The following is a 20,308-nucleotide window of genomic DNA, read 5'->3' on the forward strand; positions in this document are numbered from 1 at the left end:
TTTTTAGTTCCGAGCTTATTCACCTGAACAAAATGATGAAAAATCTTAGTGTACAAAAGAATTTGAAGGCTCTAAAATTTGTGAATTTTCTTTTGATCAAATAATATAATTTGTTTTATAAATTTTTCATCAGGTGTAATTGAAATCCATAACTTCTGATCAGCATAGTATTTCCTGAAAGTTTTGAAAATGGGGATATTCCTACACTATAGTAATATTTGACCAAAAGTTTGTTTGAATAATTATAAAATTTAAAGAGTAATTTTGTCCTAAAAGTTTGTTTGAAGGAGTCATTGGCTAAAATTTTTATTAAAAATAAGTTTTAAATATTAAATTAAATAGTTGCAAATATGGAAACTTTTCTTACCAACAATTAGGAGAGACTTGTAGGACTTAAAATATCTTATTTACAATTAAAATACTTATATTTGCAATTCTCTTAATTGATATTCATATAAATTAAATAATATTTTCGTGTTTTATTGTCATTAAAATATTTTATTTTATACCCGATTGTCATCCACTTTTTATCTTTTCAGTGTTTAGTTGATATTATAATTTCTCATAATATTGTGATTTTAACTTGCATACTAAATAAAATATTCATTTTAAATATGATGTTACACTTATGATGCATTATCAAACTATCCCTCTTTAATTTATTTCCAAGTATTTAAAAGGGTTAAAGTCAAATTTTGTCTTTCAACTTTCTTTTCTCGGCACGTTAGTGCCCCCAAAACCAAATGTAGTGCAATGTCATTCTCATACATTAAAAACAGAGCAATGCCTCTTATTCGTTAAATATTTATTAACTTTTTACAAAATTATTAATTTAACTATTAGTTGACCGAAAAATTACAAAGAAAAAATTTCCAAAAAAGTTATAAATAAGTTGTTGGCAGGAATGATTCTCTAAAGAGTACAAAAAGAAGAAATAAAAAGAAAAGTGATGCACAATATCTTCAAGACATAGGCAATACTTTTCTTTATGTTTAATTCACCCCCGTCTATTCCTGTCCAATAAGATGCAAGTTAGGTTGACTAGCTAATTTCTTTCATGATACAGTGAAGATTCTTGAATATAGATTGTAATTCCAAGATTTAAGTGAAGACAAAAATGGCTTTTATAAGGTGATAATTTGACTCTATCTCTACATATACTCAAAGACAAGGGCAATGAATTTGATCTTAGTATGTTTGTGTTTGTGTTGTGTTATGTGCAAATAAAGTGATGGCAAGGATTTATTTAGACCATGGAATGATCTCTTGAAGAGTTGCCTTATTAAATAAAACCACAACTATATGTTAGTTCATGAACCAACATATTTTAAATAAATAAAAGATTTTTAGTATTGTAACTTCCTAAATAACCCTTCCTATAAATATGTTAATTTATATGAAGACAAACTTTTCAAATAAATTTATTAATTTATATGAAGATATAACCCTCATATAAATTTATAATTTAATAATTTACATAAGGACATGACTTTTCAAAAAAAAATACATTTTTTTCATTTTAAAATATTCCAACATAAGTATCCTATAAGAATTAATGCTATCTCTGGTCCTAATTATAAAACTTTATATGTAATTTACAAACAGAATTTTATAATTAGGAACAGAGGTAGTAGAAATTAAATTTCCAAAATTACAAACAAAATGTCGAGAGATTAACACTTGAATAGAAGTACTGTTTTACTCTAATTCAAATGACCTGTTAGCATCGGTTCTCCAACTAGATCATGTAGATTCAACCGGAATAAGAAGCATCGAATTTTGTTTTTAAAAAAAAAAAAGAAAAATATTCTGCTGGTAGAACAATTTTAATTTAGTAAGAAACAGACTATTTTTGGTTTTTCGAATAAAGATGATCGCTTTTGTTTTTTTAATATATGACGGGTGACATTGCCCTGCCTTCCCTAGCAGGCATCACAAAAAAGTCCAAAGACAAGTTATTCAATGAGGTAGTTATTGACTTATACTTAGTGTCACCCTGCCTACCCCTAGTAGTGCATCCCAAAAAGTCCAAAAACAAGTTATTAATGAGTTAGTTATTGACTTATACTACTTAGGACCAAAAAAAATTCTAAAATAGGCCCTATAGCAAAGAAAAATTGAGCATCGGAGTTAGTATAACTCATGGATTCTATCATAACAGATGGCGGCAAACTGTTTACTTTTCTTTCTCCAGCAGGTTGGTTCTGTTACCTACACTTTTGAAGCATTTATCCTTTGGTTATAGAGTAAGAAAAATGAGTTGTACTATTTTATCGCTCTTTATTAGAATTTACAAATCTTCAGGGAAAAAACTTTGGGAGAGTTAACTCAAAATTAGACTCGACACTATTTGAATCTGAGCTGAATCATGAGGAATGGAATTAGCATTAATCACTATGTAGAAACTAACTAGACATTACAATCAACGGAGAAATAAATTACGGTATCAAGGTGAAGATGGAATTGTGGCCAATGAAGCACAATCAAGAGGCTTTGGTATGGGGATTCTCAGACAACTTAAGCTGCCACCTGGGATCACAGAACATTCTGGTTTAGGTCTCTGCATGTCCTTCCCAGGAATACAATTATCCGAGAAATCAAACCCCACGTTCCTAATCGAAAGCCTTGAACATTCCTGACTCAACCCATTAAAAAAGTTATAAGCCACAGTTAAATTCACTAAACTCTTCAACGAGCATATCACATCTGACAATTCCCCAGAAAGCTGGTTATGGGCCAGGTTAAGAACTTCTATATCTTCCAAACAAGATAGTGTTTCTGGCACATGACCCACCAATGAATTAAAGCTCACATCAAGAACTTGCACGTCTCTGAACAATCCCACTCCTTGAGGAATACAACCTGTTAACTGGTTATTCAGGAATAGAATCTCCTTCAGCTTGGAATTATAACCCACCAAACCTAAACTACTTATTGGGATAGTTCCAGTGAACTTGTTGTTTGCTAGGTTGATCACAGAAGCTGAGGAACTAGCAAGATTCTGTGGGATTTGGCCTTCGAATTGGTTATTGTTGAGAAGTATTGCGTCAAGATTTTTACTGAAAAGTTGATCTGGGAGGACTCCAGAGAAGGAGTTGAATCTGAGGTCTAAGTAAACAAGACTTGGCATGTTCAAAATAACTGTGGGAAATTCACCTGAAAACTGGTTGTTACTGAGGTCTAATTCTTGAAGATTTAAGAGGTCTTTGAATGTGTCAGGAACTGTACCAGTAAATCTATTACTGTTAAGATGAAGGAGAGACAAATCAGTGAGCAAAGATAGGTCTTTAACGAGAGTTCCTTTAAGATTTGCGTGGTTGAGATCTATTCCTGTAACAAAAGGACCATCTGAACAAACCAAACAGTCCTTATAAGAACAAACGTTAGAACCTATCCAAGTATCAAGAATCCTCATGGGTCATCGGTGATAGCTGATTTCCATGCTTGGAGACTTTTGTAAGCTACGTCCATCTTTGACACAGAGAGAGAGTGGCGATAATGGTGGTGGGGTTGATTAATCTTAAGCGTGGCCGGCTGGTTTTTGATTCATGATTATCTTTTTTCTTTTTAGGTTTTACATAATGCGATTGCTTTATAGTACAATATATTTTCTCTGTGCACTTTGTTGACTTCTGGGGTTGAAATGAAGTTCTAGTGTGGGACAGTACACATCCAGATCATCATGTTGGGATACATGTCCGGTCCAATTGAACAACGTTTTTATTTGTGGTTTGATCATTAAACACTAATTCCACATCTGATGATAAAATGAAGAGAGAGGGGAAAAGGATAATGGTGGAATTTGTTGGATTTATTAATTAAAAAGTGTTCATGACATTGATAAACTTGCAGAAATAATGCTAAAACAAGCTGATCGTTGGAAATTGATAGCTTGTTTATTATTATCGCTTCGTGAGTTATATATATAAACATTATCATTGTGAATATATAATTTGGTCTTTTAGACATTCTTTAGCTTGAAGAATAATACTACTGAGTATTGACGGCATTATTAACTGGCCTTTTTTTCTTTCAGGGATTGAAATGAATGGATCAATCAGAGACATTATTTAAACTTAAATTGGAGGCAAAGATAGATTTTTATGATCCTATTTATATGTCAGATCGAAAGAGAAAATTTTTTTTTCTATTTAAAAATCATGTTGAATTTTTACATGAATGCGCTATTACCCTTCATTTGTTATTATGTATACTATTATTTTCTTAGAAAATATGCAGATTAAATAAGAGTAAAGTTGCGAGTTAAAAAAAAGAGTAAAATTGAGATATTATTAAATTTTAAGATAGATCGTTGATGAGATTTAATGTTCTTTGTTATGATAAAATATACTGAAAGATACTTATAAATAAAATAAAAAAATTCTGTAACTAGTTGAAATATTTGTGGAGTGTAAAGATTATTACTACCTTCTATATTTAATATAAAAACTAGTTATCTAATTTGAGTGGATTAAAAAACTATGTACTAGTTAGAACTACTGTTTAATGAAATATTTAATATATGTAATTATTATAATGACTGTTTTTAAAAAAATAGATAAATATAAAAGACAAAACAAATTGAAGTCTCGTATTTAGAATCAAATTAAAATTTAAATTAGTTTTTGTATTAAACATAGAAAATGACACTAATAAAACCCTTTGGCAAAAACAAACACTAATAAACGCACATTGATTGGATGAGAGTTTGAGGGAGTTTGGAAGTATCTGAAATCGCACTAAATGTTCATGTGACCGACCAATAATGTAAAAGAAAAAGCAATGTTGTACAATGTCAGAGAAACAAAGGTTAGTGTGAGATAGTGATACCATGCTGAATGCCATTCAGAAATCAATGATTAGAAGTTAGAAGTGTGAACACCAATGATGGAAAAGCAAGTTCCCCTGGCTATTCATCATAAACTCAACTCCGACCGACACCAACACTTTTTTTCCATTTTTAAATACACAATTACTTCTCTTGATCCTGATTATAAATCACTTTTAAGGATTAAAAAAAATTTTAAACTTTATTCATTTAAAATTTAATAACTTTCTAATTTTATTCCTATTTAATATACATTATACCTCATATAAACAAAATTAACATAATAGTAAAATTGTATATATACACAAAAAAATTTTCTTAATATCTTATAAATAGAATAAAAAAATTGCTTCTATTCCTGCCATATAAAAGACTAGAGGAGTAGTTGATAATTCCTCATACCACAATGACATAATATAAGTCATTTAATATTTGTCTCCTAGCTTTCCTTTATATATAATTAAATTTGAGAAAATTAATCTGTTAGGCTACCTTATTATAATACTTAATCTAAGAGGTAAAAATCTTAAACTTACTTCAATTTTCATTTAATCTCACATCATAACTTAAATTTTTTACTGTAATTTGGTGTAACTTACTCTTTAACTTTTAACTGCCTATAACTCAATCTCCATATTTTCATATTTAATAATTTAATTTTTATCATATATCTGGTTCTAAATTATACTAAACTATATCTTATTATTAGAATGAGAGATATATAATTATTTTGAGTATTTTGTGTCGTCAACTGATTATCTTATCTAACAATAAGTATTAACACACCTTAAAAATTGTAAATGTGGCTCCAAGTCTCGGCTGGATATTTGATTACAAAAGATTGGGGGAAATTAAAAGCGTATGGATTTCCTCACCCACTGCCCTCGGGCCTCAGCTGCTGCCTAATAAACTTGTTTAAAACCCAAAGTTATATTTTTTTTATAATTAAGTAAACCAAGCAACTCCTCTTTCTTATGTATTTCTATTTTTATAATAGAAGTTTTCTTTTTCCACTTAAAATTTCCATCTTTAAAGTCTAGCACTTCAGCCACCAAAGCCACAGTACTTATTTCACAGGGAACTCGTAGTGCTACACACCAACCCCACACCCACACACACACCACACACAGAGAGAGCACTAACATATGATTAATATGCTTTAGCAAACAAATTAAAGAAACTGATACAGAAAATAGATCACAACTTGCATGTGGGATTTGTAAATATTAATCTCCGCTTATTGCATTCAGAATGGAAAATGATGCCTCATTTAGTTTGGTGGAGAGTGGAGTTACACAGGATGAGCTCAAGAATGCTTGGTATTACCTCGAGTCCTAAATAAATACAAACTAGCTCTTATAATTAAAACTGGATGTAGGGGGTGTGTGTGGATAACCTCAAACTATGGTTTGGGAGAGATAGCTTCTGGAGAATAGATTCTGGAGAGAATAGATTTTGAAAGAATAGATTTTCTGAAAAAGTGATTCTGGTAAAGTGAGAGTGTTTGGATAATTAATATCAGAAGTACTTTTTGGTATGTAGAAATTACTAAAAAGGACATAAGTTTAAATGATAATTACATATAAGATATATTTCATAATATATGTTTATTTTAAGTAATAAATTTATTAATAATATATATTTTGACAACATAATAAATAAGGTATAAATAATATAAATAATAAAAAATAGTGTGTGTATATATTAATCCTATAAATAAATATGTTTTTAGGAAAATGATTTATTTTTGCCAAAGAAATATAGTGTGTATATATATATTAATCCTATAAAAAATTAGTGTGTATATATATATTAATCCTATAAAAAATTAGCGTGTAATCGTGTATATATATTAATCCCAATACGGCGGCGTTTTCCACAAAAAAAGCGATGGAGAACGTATTTTCTTATCTAAGCTTCTTCCCTGCGCATTTGCTCCCCCCATCGTAGATGGTTCAGCCACGCCCGGTGCCTTCCCTTGTCGACTCGGAACGAATGGGAGAAGTGAATCAGAAATCTGACCCCGACGCCGCTCGCCAGTTCTTCAAGTCCACGACAACATCTTCTCCAACCGACCCCCACCATAGCCATCAGCTACCCACCTACGACCGCGCCGACATGGCCTTTCGCTCACTACGGCCCTTCTGGCGCCAGATGCGCAAGCTCTGCGTCATGAAGCTCTTCAGCCACAAGCAGGGGGAATCGTGGCAGTCGGTGCGAGATGAGATGGACGCGGTGGTGGCGCACCGTGGCCAGCAACACCGGCAAGCCGGTGAATATCGGTGAGCTGAACGGATCTTCTATGAGGGCGACGGGATGAATGGGAGAGAAGAGGCGTTCCGGGTTGAATGGCCAAACGTGAGAGCTGAACGACCTCTGCGTGCTTGTTCCCAAACCGTGAGCTAATGTACCGTTGGAGCCAATAATTCTCCTCAGAAGCTACTCCCGCGAGCTTATCCCAAACCAAGGTTTTGGTGGCCAAAACCAAGGTTTTGCCACAAACCTTGGTTTAAAAAAAAAAAAAAGGGCTGTTTGGCAAATTTTTGCCAAACATGGTTTGGCAGAAAAGCCAAACACCCCGTAGTAATTAATTAGGGTGGCGTGGCTTCATAATCTTTATAATTGGGATTAAGGTTTTATGAAGACCGGTGTGTTTTTTTTCAAGGAAAAAAAATCATGAAACCTATTGAAAATATTTCTAAACTCAAAGATAGGTAATACACACGCAATCTTTAGTGTCACAGAAGACACAAGGAAGTTATTTATATGAGAATGGGAAATTTCTCATGAACATGTCTTTAAAGAAGTCAATATATATGCACTCAAAAAAAAAAAAGAAGTCAATATATATACTTGTGATGATCGCCACAATAATGTGGATACTCAATTGGAAATCACGCGGATCCGCTTCCAAAATGCAGAGTCTTGACGGTCTAATGTAGCATCCCAATTTTGCCTTCCCTTATGTTAAGTATTAGGGGTGTTCATGAAGTCCAGTTGCCTGCTATACCCGTCCAAACCCACAAAAAAAAACCCAACGTCCTAAAAGGGTCCAAAAGAACTAGCCATGTCTGATGCCAGCCCTAGCCAACAGTTTGCCCAGCCCAAACATAGGCAATAGTTCTTTTGGACCCTTTTTTACTGCCCTGCCCATTTGGCCCTGCCCACAAAATATATATAATTTTATTTATATATATTTATTTGTCTCATATTTATTTCATAAATCAAACACATTATTGCATCAATATTCAGTATTCATTATACTTATTTATTTTTGATGATTTTGAGAATTAGAAACTAGAAAAACAATTAAGTTTAATAAATATACTAACAACATTTTTTTGTCATAGTCCACTTCTCTTAGCTACTACAAAAAGTAATTTCATAGTATATTAATTAGTAATAACAAAATTAAAGCCAAGTTTCCATTTTAATATAAAGTACATTAGATTATTTAGATGGACATAAATAATTAGTTAATTAATGTAAGACTCCTTCCCTCAACACAAAAAAAAGCTTGGCATATAACCCACTACTATGGTAGAAAAGAAAAATTGTTATACAAGTTATCATAGTAGAAAAGAAACCTTGTAAACCATTTTCAGAACTGATAATTAAACTGTGGGCATCAACCCAAATAAGGTGCATGCAATCGAAAGTCTTTCACTCTGTCATTAGATCAAACAGTCAAATCATTTTATTGGGCCTCCGAGCCTCCGGCTTAGGTAAATAAGGCATCATACAAAAGCCTATTTGATAATCCATATGAACATAAATTCATCATTTTTATACAACAATAAGAATGGCTTCCGGCCAACAAAAATAAGAAGATGACACTTTCTCCAGTTTACAATAAGGCCATGCAATCAAAATATTTCAAAAAGACCTTAAATGTGGCATATCTTTCAGAAAATTCTCAATGCATTCAGTATTGTGCAAAAAAACCCCACAAGACAACTCTCCCTTTTTGATATACAAAAATACATTTAGAACACTAGTTATTACTCGACACACAAAACATAAATCCACTCACAGTACCACAACAGCATGTATAAAGGATTAGAAAGTGGTTACTCTCGCCTGATTAAGGAATAACAAAAACACCACAATGCCCCGTGCCCAACAAATACTCACAACAGGTCTATACAAGCACACAAACACACACCACCATGTATTAGCTTTCAAACTAATAAAATGGTCAACACAATACTTGGAGACTCAAAATTCCTAACCTCAACCAAAACTCTATCCAACTCACAAGGGCCAAAATCATCACAATAACACTCCAAACCACCAGAGACCATTAATACTCTAGCTCCCTTCAAAACCTCAATTGAATTTAGAAACTCAATCCCACTCTAGAAATTCATCACCCAAACATCCAATTAGAACAAATCAAGTCCTACTAACATCTAAACCGATTAAACATCCAATTAACCTTCCTTATCATAACCCAATTCACAAAACTCAATTTCAACCAACATTATCGTCCTCAATCATAATCTCCATTTCACAAACCCCAATCCCAAACTTCCAATCTCCAAATTCAAGAAAACTATACCATTAAATACTTAGACTAGCCCATCACAATCATTTAAACTCAAAACAATCGATCAAAAACCTCAATTTCATTAGAAACTAGAGAGCTCTAGGATTCCTCTACAAAATCCTCAAAATCCCAAGAGAAAGAGTAGATTAGAGGTTGATTTACTTACTTGAGGTATTGGATCCTTAAAACACCTCTCCAAGCCAAAACACCAAAACCCTAGAGAGTCTCTCTCTCTTCCTTCTGCTTTTCTGATTTTCAAATATCAACCCAGTAATTGGTCACACTAACTAATCCTAGAGGGATTTTCTAACCCAAAGACCCAAGTTCGTCACTGCCAAAAACCCATTTCGTGGCGGCAATAACTTTTTCCTGAGAGGAACTCTTGTTCACCTGATATTTTTCGTCGCGACTCTCCCTTAACTTAGTCACGACGAAAACTATTTCCTGAAGGGAAGCTCTCCCAAAACTCTTTTGCTTCGCCGCGGCGAACAAATTTTGAGAGGGATTTGTGTTCACTTCTTTCTCCCCCAAATCACTTTAATCCCCAACTAGACACCAAAATTCAAGTTTAAATCACTAATCTATCATCAAAAATCAAGGTTAAATGGCTATTAAAACTCAGGACATTACAATTCTCCCCAACTAAGGAATTTTGTTCCCAAAATTCAAGCAATCACACAGCACGCAACACACAAACGAACACAAAACACTTACTAAGAAAACAAAAGAGGGTACTCGCGCCGCATTCGTTCTTCCATCTCCCAGGTGGCATCGCCCGGACTTATGCCCTTCCAAAATACCTTCACCAACCGAATGGTCTTATTTCTCAACTGTTTATCCTTTACATCAAGAATTCTTTCCGGTTCCGCCGTATACGTCAGATTATCATGCAACTCCACCTCCTCAGGTTCTAGGATGTGAGACGGATCGGGATGGTATTTGTTGAGTTGGGACACATGGAACACATCATGAACATTGGATAAGTGCGGTGGTAAGGCAATCTGATAGCTACTTCTCCATTCTCTCCAAAATCTCAAAGGGACCAAGAAATCTTAGAGATAATTTCTTTGCTTTAATGGACCTCCCATGCCAGTAGTCGACGTGACCCTAAAAAACACATGGTCGCCCCACAAAAAATCCCAACGGTCTCCTCCTCCTATCGGCATAACTCTTTTGCTGACTCTGGGCTGTCAGCAACTTTTGTTTGATGACCTCAATCTTCTCCGTGGTGGCATCTACCAAGTATGGTTCTAAAATTCTTTCTTTCACTCAGTTCCATCCAACAAAAGGCAATTGACACTTCCGGCCATAGAGTGCTTCATAAGGGGCCATCTGGATGTTGGCATGGTAGCTGTTGTTGTAGGCAAACTCAACCAAGGGTAGGTGATCAATCCAACTCCCCTTGAATTCAATAGCACAAGCCCTCAACATATCCTCTAGTGTTTGAATTGTTCGCTTGGTCTGTCTATCGGTCTGGGGATGATATGCTGTACTGACCTTTAACTTAGTATCCAAGGCCGCATTTACTGCTTTTCAAAAGTTAGAAGTAAAGCATGGATCTCAGTCTGAGACTATACTCGACGGAACACTATGAAGCTGGACGATTTCATCCATGTACAGCTTGGTCATCCTCTAAATGTTATTTCAAACTCATTTGCCATGAACTAGGGTTTAAATTAAACTCATACTTTTGAATATTTCATCACTTTATTTACTTTTGATGACAATTTCTTTCCTTTTTCTTAATAATAAAATTTTAGGTAAAAGGTTAGACTCACTTATAAGTTAAGGATAAAGAAACTAGCTAGTTACACACAACCCAATCACCTATTGGTCACACACTATTCATTTGGGCCATTAGTTTGCCTAAGTTATTGGTTAGGATAGAACATTAACCACATGGGAATCAGCTCTAAATAACATGTTTTACCAGGTTGGGGCCATTAGTTTGCCTAAATTTATTGGTTAGGATAGAACATTACCCACATGGGAATCAGCTCTAAATAACATGTTTTACCTGGTTGTAAATATGTCTCCTTCAATTTTGCAATAATTTTAGGATTGTTTGGATTGACTTATAATAGAGCTTTTTAAACGTGATATACTGAATAACGAAATAAATATGTGAGAAGGGTTTTGTCTCGACTTACGTCAACATGCTTAAAAGCGCGTTTTTGAACGGAGCTCCAAACAAAGCTCTCAGTCTCAAAATCGAATTCTCTCTTTTTAGTTTTTAATGAGACTGTCTGATCTTTTAATTTTATTGTTTGAACCCTCAGTATGATGGGTACTTTTGATGATATTTTCAAAGGATTATAGTTTACTTAGACGCTTATTGTCTTGGCCTGGGTGCGGATCTTGAAATGAATGAACGTATGTGGTTCATGCATTGTGAAGAATGGTGTTAGAATATGTTGGACGTATGAATGATTGTCTACAATTTGGCCTCAAGCTTGCCTTAAGCCTAATGGGGGGAAGTTCTTATGTTTGGGATCCTAATTTTTATCTTGCGAATACTATTGAAATGATTTGCAAAACGGGAGTACCGGTTATGTGTGGAGAAACTAAGTAGAGGGGATATAGACATTTCAAATTCGAGTTTGTAGTGATCCACATGGTGTATTCACACAAAGGATTAATTATTGGAACGATATCTTGGTTTTGGGTTGGGGGTGGTACAAGAGACTATTCTATTCAGTATGATTGTTTTGGGGAATTCAGGCTATTCCGTGCCCGAAGGTTAGGGTCGGGCTTTGGCCCCAACTGGAAACATTTTTAAAATATATAAAAAATTATTCAATTCACTCAAAGAATAGAATATTATTAGCATAATTTAAAATAAATTTCTTAATATTAATGTTCTTGACCAACCTAAAGATTAGTCTCAAACTTGAAAATGGTGGGAGGATTTCTGAGTTATACTAAAAAAAAATTTTAAAAACCGTATCAGGATCAGGATCAAAGTAGTAACTAGTTTAAAATTTATATATATTTAAAAATTATTCTACAATTTTACATAATAATTTGGAAAATGGTTTGAAATTTCGAAAAGGTTAAAAAATTAATCAAAGTATGAAGAAAAAATATAATATCAAACATACTAATTTCACAGTTGTTTTTTAAAGAGGTATTTGTCCTTTACTTTTATACAATTTGGAGTTTGATCCGTTATTTTAAAAAGTATACATTTGATCATCTAACTTTAAAATTGTTATGCTTAAAGAGTTAAATGTAACCTCCATGGTTATTTGAAAATCAAACTTACAATGTTTTGTTAGTGTTCGAGAATATTTTATCAACATTTAAGGTATCAATATCTTCTTTTTTTTTTCAAAACAATTTTAGGTTTAAAAGGCTAAAAGTATATTTTTTAAAGTTAAAGGACTAAATTAAAACTCTTTATAAAATTAAAAGACAAATTTATACTATAAACATTTAAAAAATAAATGTATGTTAGGCTTGTGCCGAGCAGGGTTTATCCCTCGCCCAAATTACCTGTATAATTTTTTACAAAAGTAGGGCCTACCGGGCTATGAAGCCAGTTTCACACTTCACAGCCTTGCTAGATTTCTTTCATAACAGATGCAAAGGCTTGGAAAGAAAAGGGAGAAAAAGAGTCAATTAATGCCTTATGGAAGTGAACAAAATCTTATCCCAGGTCATAGCATTTGTTAGATTTATTTCAATCCGATTCGGTTCCATAGGCACGGTTGGTACCGAAGTTTCAAACCTAGAGGGAGAGCATGCGACTTTGGCCAACATGGTTAGGTGGGAATTGTGGTTAGTAGCCTGCAGCAATCAATGTAGTTAGCTTCTGACTTTAATTTCAGCCTTGGTCCCATCTCTCCTGTTCATTACTTCCTATAATCTCCCTTCCATTAATCGGTCTCTCCTCTCATTCTCATTATATGCTGCATTCAGTCTTTCATATAAAGATAAGACTATAAAAATGTTATATTAAGAATCAAAGGCAGTATTAGAATCGATCATTAGTATAGAACTATTTTGACATTTAATTTGATTTTAATATAAGATCTCAATTTATTTTTTCTCTTATATTTATTCATTTTTTCCCCTAAGGTAGTCCTTGTGTGCACATTTTAAAGTTTTATTAATTAGTAGTTTTAAATAATACACATGATTAATAAGAGTATTTTACGAAAGACAAGACCTATTTATTACAAATAACTAATTTAACTAACTCTTTTAATGTACTCAGATTAATTAACTAGCTCTTATATTAATGATTGAAGATGTTATAGCCTAACTTTCAACATATTCCATCTACTTCTTTATATAAGATACAAATAACCGTTGGCAAAAAAGTAAAAATAACTAAATTATGTAGATTAAAAGGTTACTTAAAATTAGTTAAAAATAATGGTATATATGCAAAAAAAAAAACCAACTTATGTTCAAAAACACCTTTACTTAGAGAGAGTGAGTGAATAGACAAATCACACAATGAAACTGACAAAAATGAAAAATGATATTTTATTCAATCTTTAATGTAAGAGTTATTTAACTTATTTAAATAAAGAAGTCAAATAAATTAGTTAAAACAAATGTGTCATGATCTCCTTAAAATATCTACACATACCATTAAATTGTATATTAGTTTATAATTTAGATAAATTAGTTTAAAGAAAAATAATAAATGAGAGACAAATAGATTGGGCTCTTTCACAAAAAAAAAGGATTACACTCTTATATTTAAGATCAAATCTAACTTTCAACTAATTCTTATATTAGAGACAAGAATGACAATGAGAGTTGGCCCAATTGATAAAAAATCAACTCATAACCTACAATGTTACGAGTTTAAATCTTCCTGTTGATATACGAATCTTGTTAGTAAGTAATCTATAAGTATATTTATAAATGCTCTTTAGTTTGGAGGCAGGATTTTAACTGATGAACCTCACTCGCTTAAATTTTTGTGTGTGAAAAAAAAAGAGCAAAAAGATACGAGTGATTGCTAAAAATTTCAGATCAGTTAGTGTCTCCTGTACAAGAACGGAGGGAGTACTAGCATTATTACTAGACGAGCGAAGGAATCTGAACCATAAACCCAAAATTCCATTGAAGAAAATTGTCTATACTATTTTAGGAATAAAAGGGTACGAGAATTCGATTCATTTCATTTTCTTTTCTAGGTTCTGCACGAAAATCGATTCCCTTTCTTGTAATTATCTTATTCCAATTTTCTTTAATTGATGATATATTCTCTCGAACTTGGAATTCAATTGATGATTTGAGTTCTCTTTGATGTTAGGTTTCTGAACAATTTATTATTTCATCAATCATTATTTCGGACTTAGAGATTTGGCATAATTGGTAGATGTTATCCTCTCGAATTTATTCCCAGTTCGGTCTTACGTATGATTCCCATTTGAACCTATCCAAACACACACTTTTATGCCAGTATTTTCATATTTTCTTTTGTATAATATACACACGCAATTATTTAATATTAGTAAATTAAATTTGGGCTATTTTGATTACAGTAAATTTCTAAGCATGATCAATTTGTTCAGTTTATAAAATTTTGGACTCTCAATCATATAGTTGGCAAAAAAAAACCCTCAATCATATCTAATAATCTAGTAGTAGTAGTATCGTATTAGTGGTGGTGGTGGTAGTGATAGTAATAATAGAATTCCTTCTATTTAATTCAGTAAGCCTCCACTTTTTTAGCCCTTCTCTTCACTTGTAATTCACATAAATGTAGGAAACAATGATCCATTTGAATATGATTTAAAATTTTAAATAGCGCAATGTTTTGGGGTCCAGCCACAATGCGGCATGCGTTGAAAATAAATAGAGATAGTTAATGTCATTAGTTAGCATTAACTACCCCTTTAAATTCATAATTCATAGTATCAAAAAACAATGCAAATTCCTTATAAAAATAATGCAAATATATTTCATTATGTAAAATATATGTTACTCACACGGACTCTTCCTCTTCTTATCATACAGCTAAACTTAAATTAAGAGTTATTTGACTTTTATTTTAGTTTTAAATATAAGATCTCAATTTATTTTATCTCTTATATTTATTCGTTTTTTTAGTAGTCTTTATATAATAGTAGTTTTAGCCAATACATTTGATTCGCATGGATATTTTAAGAAAAACAACACATATTTCTTATAAATAACTAATTTAATTAGTTTTTAATCTATTCAAATTAATTAATTAGTCTTTATATCAAGGATCGGAGATAGTATTTATAAGGTGGATCAGATATCAAACTGAAAAAGTCGTCTAGGAATTTAAATCTTAAATCCAACTTGAGTCAATCATAAAAATGATCATTCGTTCTAAATCAAGCCGTCAGAGAGTCTGGTGACAACGCAATCGGTTGATCTCTGCCGTTTAGTCGAAGCGATAAAACCTAAAAATTTCAAACATCATGGATAAAAAAAATCCACAAATAATTATTCTAACTAGAATAGAACTAGCAATTTGAGTCGTTGGATGACATCAATGACCATGTAACTTTGCATAAAAATTCTCTTTACTTTTACTCAGCATTACTTAAATTTCATTTACTTTCCTATAATAATATTTAAGTTAAGAGGACTTATGAAACACGAAGATACTGATAAGTTTGAATAATTCTGTTTTACAACAACATTGATAGTTTTAAAAAAAATAATCTTTAGTCTCTCAAATTTATTTTCATTTTAGTTTTAGTCCCTCAATTTTTAAATTATGAAGTAAATAGTCTAAGTATTTATTAAATTATTATATTCGGTCCCATTTTCCTGAGTTCCGTGGCAACATCACGCGAAATTACCAAACTACGCATTCCTGTCTTATTCGTCAAATGATAGTATTTATCGTAAATAATATGAAGCCTCAGGGCATTTTGATTCGAATTCTCTGCTCTGGCTATTCATTTCACTTCTTTACACTTCTTTATTATTCTGGCCTTTCAACTTCAATAGTCCGATTCTCTGTAGTATTACTCTCCACTCTCTGTGACTCTTCCTTGGGAAACGCTTTTGATTTACTCACCGATTTGGTGCTTCAAGTATCTCTGTTGGTTGATTCATATTTTTTCTTCGATCGGAACCGCTTCTCGCCGATCACGCATCTTCCCTGATTTTGGAGTCATTTGTAAGCGATTGCCCTTTCCTTAAATTTGGTTTTAGTTTTGTTTTGGTTTTGTTTTTCACTGGCGGTTATGGTTTCTGTTTTTGAATTTGGCCTTCGGAATTCGGTTGTGGTTGGTTTTAGGGTTTTGATTTGTCTGGGTGGGATGAAGATCGAGCAATTGGACGATGTGGATTCGGATGGCTGTCGGAGCAAAGGGAATTACGAGAGGCAGATTGTGAGTGTTGATGCAAAGAGGGCGTTGGTTGGAGCAGGTGCCCGGATCTTGTTTTACCCGACACTTTTGTATAATGTGCTTCGAAACAAGATTGAAGCAGAGTTCCGGTGGTGGGATGAAGTCGATGAGGTTTTGCTGTCACTGATGCTATTATTCTTTTCTTTTATCGTTGATACAGATTCTCCTTTCTAACCAAACGATTTTTGAAACCCCTTTCTATGGTTTTGCTGCGTGAATTTTCTTAGTTCTTGACAAAATTTATAATTTTAGTTTGTGCTTAGAGGGGTTAATTGTCGATCAACTTCAATTTTTTATTGCAGACAACCATGAAATGGTGGTTTAATTTGGGTTTATTTTGTGATCGGTCATTGAAAATTAATAAGAAATGACAGGTCTACACTTTCGTTTTCTGATTGTGAATCGAAGGCTAGGGAATAGGGTGCTGCAAACTTTAAACGCATTCCTGTTTTTGATCCTCAAAAGAATTTTTCTTAAATTTTTGAAATCCAATTTCGACATTTAAAAAAAAAAACCATTCTTTTGATGTACTGTATTGAGTTCTTCCTGATAGGAATGATGAGATCAAGAAGCTCGGCTGCTGTTGTTTATTTTCCTCTGGGTCGTTATCGGTGGTTCTCTGTGTTTTGCTTGGTGGAAAATCATTCAAACAGTGTTATTAATTTCCTCAGTTTTTCTTTCTAGTTTCTATTATTGGGAGCGGTTCCATTCCCCAAAGACGTTCCCCGCTTGAAGAAGCTTGGTGTGGGTGCTGTAATTACTCTAAACGAACCTTATGAAACCTTGGTTCCTTCATCTTTATATCTTGTAAGCGTTAGTCCATTTTTCTTCTACTGTATTTTTTTGCGTATTATGCTATATTTATGTAATATAAAAAGCTTGCTTACTGAGTATTAAAGAGTTGTGAAATTTCGCATATCCAAGGAATATATTATGTGTAAAATGGATACAATATGCCTTAATCTGCACAAACAAGAACAGTGGCCATAATCTCTTGAGTATATATCTTATAAATAGAAATGCTAATGTTTTATTGAAAATTTGTTTCAGGCACATGGGATCGATCATTTGGTTATCCCTACAAGGGATTATCTCTTTGCCCCTTCATTTGTTGATATATCTCGAGCTGTGCAATTCATTCATCGTGAGTTCTTTTTCCCCTTCCTTTAGGGTTTGTTTTAATTTCAACTATTATTGATTTCATTGTTTGATTGGACATATTCCATTGCCTTATAAATTCTTTTCTTTTGGTCTTAGAGAATGCAACATGCGGCAAGACTACTTATGTTCACTGTAAAGCTGGGCGGGGCAGGAGTACAACAATTGTCCTATGCTATTTGGTAATTTGATCTTAGAGTTACACTTGTGGCTCTGGTTGAAGCATAAAGGCATCAATAATTGTCCTCATGGTCCACTAATGTCTTGCAGATTGAATACAAGCTTATGACACCTCTTGCTGCCCTGGAATATGTACGGTCAAGAAGACCTAGAGTTCTATTAGCACCCTCACAGTGGAAGGTACAAGTTCGTTTATTATTGTAATTTTTTCATTTACAGTATTTTTTGACGTTTTTTCATTTCAAAATAATTTTTTGCATGGATACAATTATATTGAGCAGGCTGTTCAGAATTATAGCAAGCGCAGACCTTGTCCTAGGCCACACTCTCCCCCAGGTGATGCAGTTCTTATAACCAAAGCTGATCTTGAGGGTTACCACAATACATTCGATGCTCGTATGGAGCTGGCCATTGTTCCCAAAGGGCCAAAGACAAAGTCTAAGCCCATGATATCGAAGCTATCTTGCCTGTTTGCATCATTAAAAGTTTCTGGTTATGGCATACCAGTGACCCGGCGGCTGCCTGTGTCTGAGGCACGTGCTTGCTAAGCTAGCTTGTCATGAATATACATATACAGATGGTGGCCTGTGCAGAAGAAGATCATGGAAATAAGTGATATTTGATCACACGCATCCCACCAAGTCGGAACACAACTGTGACATGAAAAGAGGTCGTATAGGAAGAAAGATAGGAGTTCTGGAGAAACGACTTGTAGTTCTGCTTGTACATAGATCAGTGATCGCATTTTGTCATAAGTTATTCTGTTTTGTTCAGTGAATGTATCTGTTACATGTTTGTCAATCCAAGTGAAATCCTTGTGACATTAATGTGCAATTGGGACAATTTCTCATGTCCTGGTCTAACTATAGAATTTTATACCTTGGCAGAAGATCTCTGCCCATACTTGCTGGTCAAGTATGGAAGTCAAGATATTCAAGAATATAATTTGAGGAGAGTAACCACGAGCCTTCATCAGCTTTCATAATGTGACAGCAGACTTAGGATGAAAGCAAGAGCATACAAGAAACTGTGTTCCCCCTGAAGCAGTATGGTGACATCTTGATGCGGATGGCTTGGTGAACTAAAGAGGTGAAGCTACTTGTGGAGGCATGTTCTGAGATGAAGATAGATGGTGGACAAGTGGTTTCATGAGGAAACTGTGATGTTTACCCTATACTTCAGCCAAAATGATAGAAGATCTGCAGAGCCTGAGGATTCCTCGGACACAAGGTTATAAGAAAGTTATGTTTGTAGGTATTCAATCAAGGCTTTTGAATTAATCAAGAAGGAACAAGCTGAAGAAAAACCTCGGTTGATAAATCTCATCGATGAGGAAAGAGATTAATCATGCCTGACTAAACTGTGACTTAGAAGCAATATATTTAGAGTGACTAGAGCGTTAGCTATGAGCATAGAAGAAGCTCATGTTCGTGTTGATTGGTTGGTGGAACGGGCCTATACTTTGTAAACCATGTTTTGAGAGTGGGATTTTGATGTGCTTTTTTTTTTTTAAATTACCCGGCAAGCCAGCGGCTTGATAGAAAAGAAAACTAAATCCTAAGAAAAACCAGATTTGACTTTAAGAGATGTTCTCCTTATCCATTCTCTGCAGGTCCCTGCACGTCTCTGGTGCCTGAGGCAAAAAGGATTTTGAGGTGCTTTGATACGTATCAAGAGCACCATGGAGTACTACTTGATCTTCGTACACCGTTTGGTCTAGAGTCTTGACTGTCTGGCGTTGGAAAGATTTAGCAAACACTGTTGTTTTATTTTGTCTCTTAGATTTATAATTTTATCAAATTGTTCCTATTAATTGTACGTAGTAAATATTTCTATTAAAGAATAGTTATGATATAATATATGATTTGAAAGGTTATTCTGAGAAAATTAGCACGTATTTATTATAAATAATTAGTTAAATTAATTTTTATAATACTACTTTTAGTTCTTAGCATAAGAGTTAGTTAGTTAATTTGAGTAGATTAAGAAAGTTTGTTAAGTTAGTCATTTGTAATAATTAGGTGTTTTTTTTTTAAATATTCTTGTTAATTATGTACTACCTCTGGTTCTAATTATAAGATCTTATTTTTAATTTACAAACAAGGTCTTATAATTAAGACTAGGGTTAGTATTTGCTAAAATTACCGTTTGATTGAATCTTTAGTATATGTAACTACTACAATGACTACTTTAAAAAAATTGATAAATATAAAAGACAAAACGGATTGGGATTTT

General features: G+C 33.3%; 1 protein-coding gene and 1 pseudogene across 1 annotated transcript; one reads left to right on the top strand and one right to left on the bottom strand.

Annotated features, from left to right (window-relative positions):
* Positions 1-2,267: 2,267 nt before the first annotated feature.
* Positions 2,268-4,845, bottom strand: LOC114727648 (leucine-rich repeat extensin-like protein 4; annotated as a pseudogene).
* Positions 4,846-16,328: 11,483 nt separating this feature from the next.
* On the top strand, positions 16,329-19,579 carry LOC114727683 (putative dual specificity protein phosphatase DSP8). The gene is made up of 7 exons (XM_028914375.1): positions 16,329-16,503; positions 16,624-16,846; positions 17,420-17,542; positions 17,786-17,879; positions 17,993-18,075; positions 18,164-18,253; positions 18,355-19,579. The coding sequence occupies exons 2-7, from the start codon at positions 16,646-16,648 to the stop codon at positions 18,619-18,621; spliced, it is 858 nt and encodes a 285-aa protein (XP_028770208.1). The 5' UTR covers positions 16,329-16,503; positions 16,624-16,645; the 3' UTR covers positions 18,622-19,579.
* The last annotated feature ends 729 nt before the right edge of the window (positions 19,580-20,308 follow it).

The sequence above is a fragment of the Neltuma alba genome, unplaced genomic scaffold (genome assembly GCF_004799145.2).
Source record: "Neltuma alba isolate B1F8T4 unplaced genomic scaffold, ASM479914v2 tig00012505_pilon, whole genome shotgun sequence".
NCBI classification, from domain to species: Eukaryota; Viridiplantae; Streptophyta; class Magnoliopsida; order Fabales; family Fabaceae; genus Neltuma; species Neltuma alba.

Coding starts and splice junctions, on each gene's coding strand:
- LOC114727683 (XM_028914375.1), top strand. CDS start 16,646: ATGAAGATCGAGCAATTGGACGATGTGGATTCGGATGGCTGTCGGAGC. Junction 17,880..17,992: donor AGCTGTGCAATTCATTCATC/GTGAGTTCTTTT, acceptor TTTTGGTCTTAG/AGAATGCAACATGCGGCAAG. Junction 18,254..18,354: donor TAGCACCCTCACAGTGGAAG/GTACAAGTTCGT, acceptor TATATTGAGCAG/GCTGTTCAGAATTATAGCAA.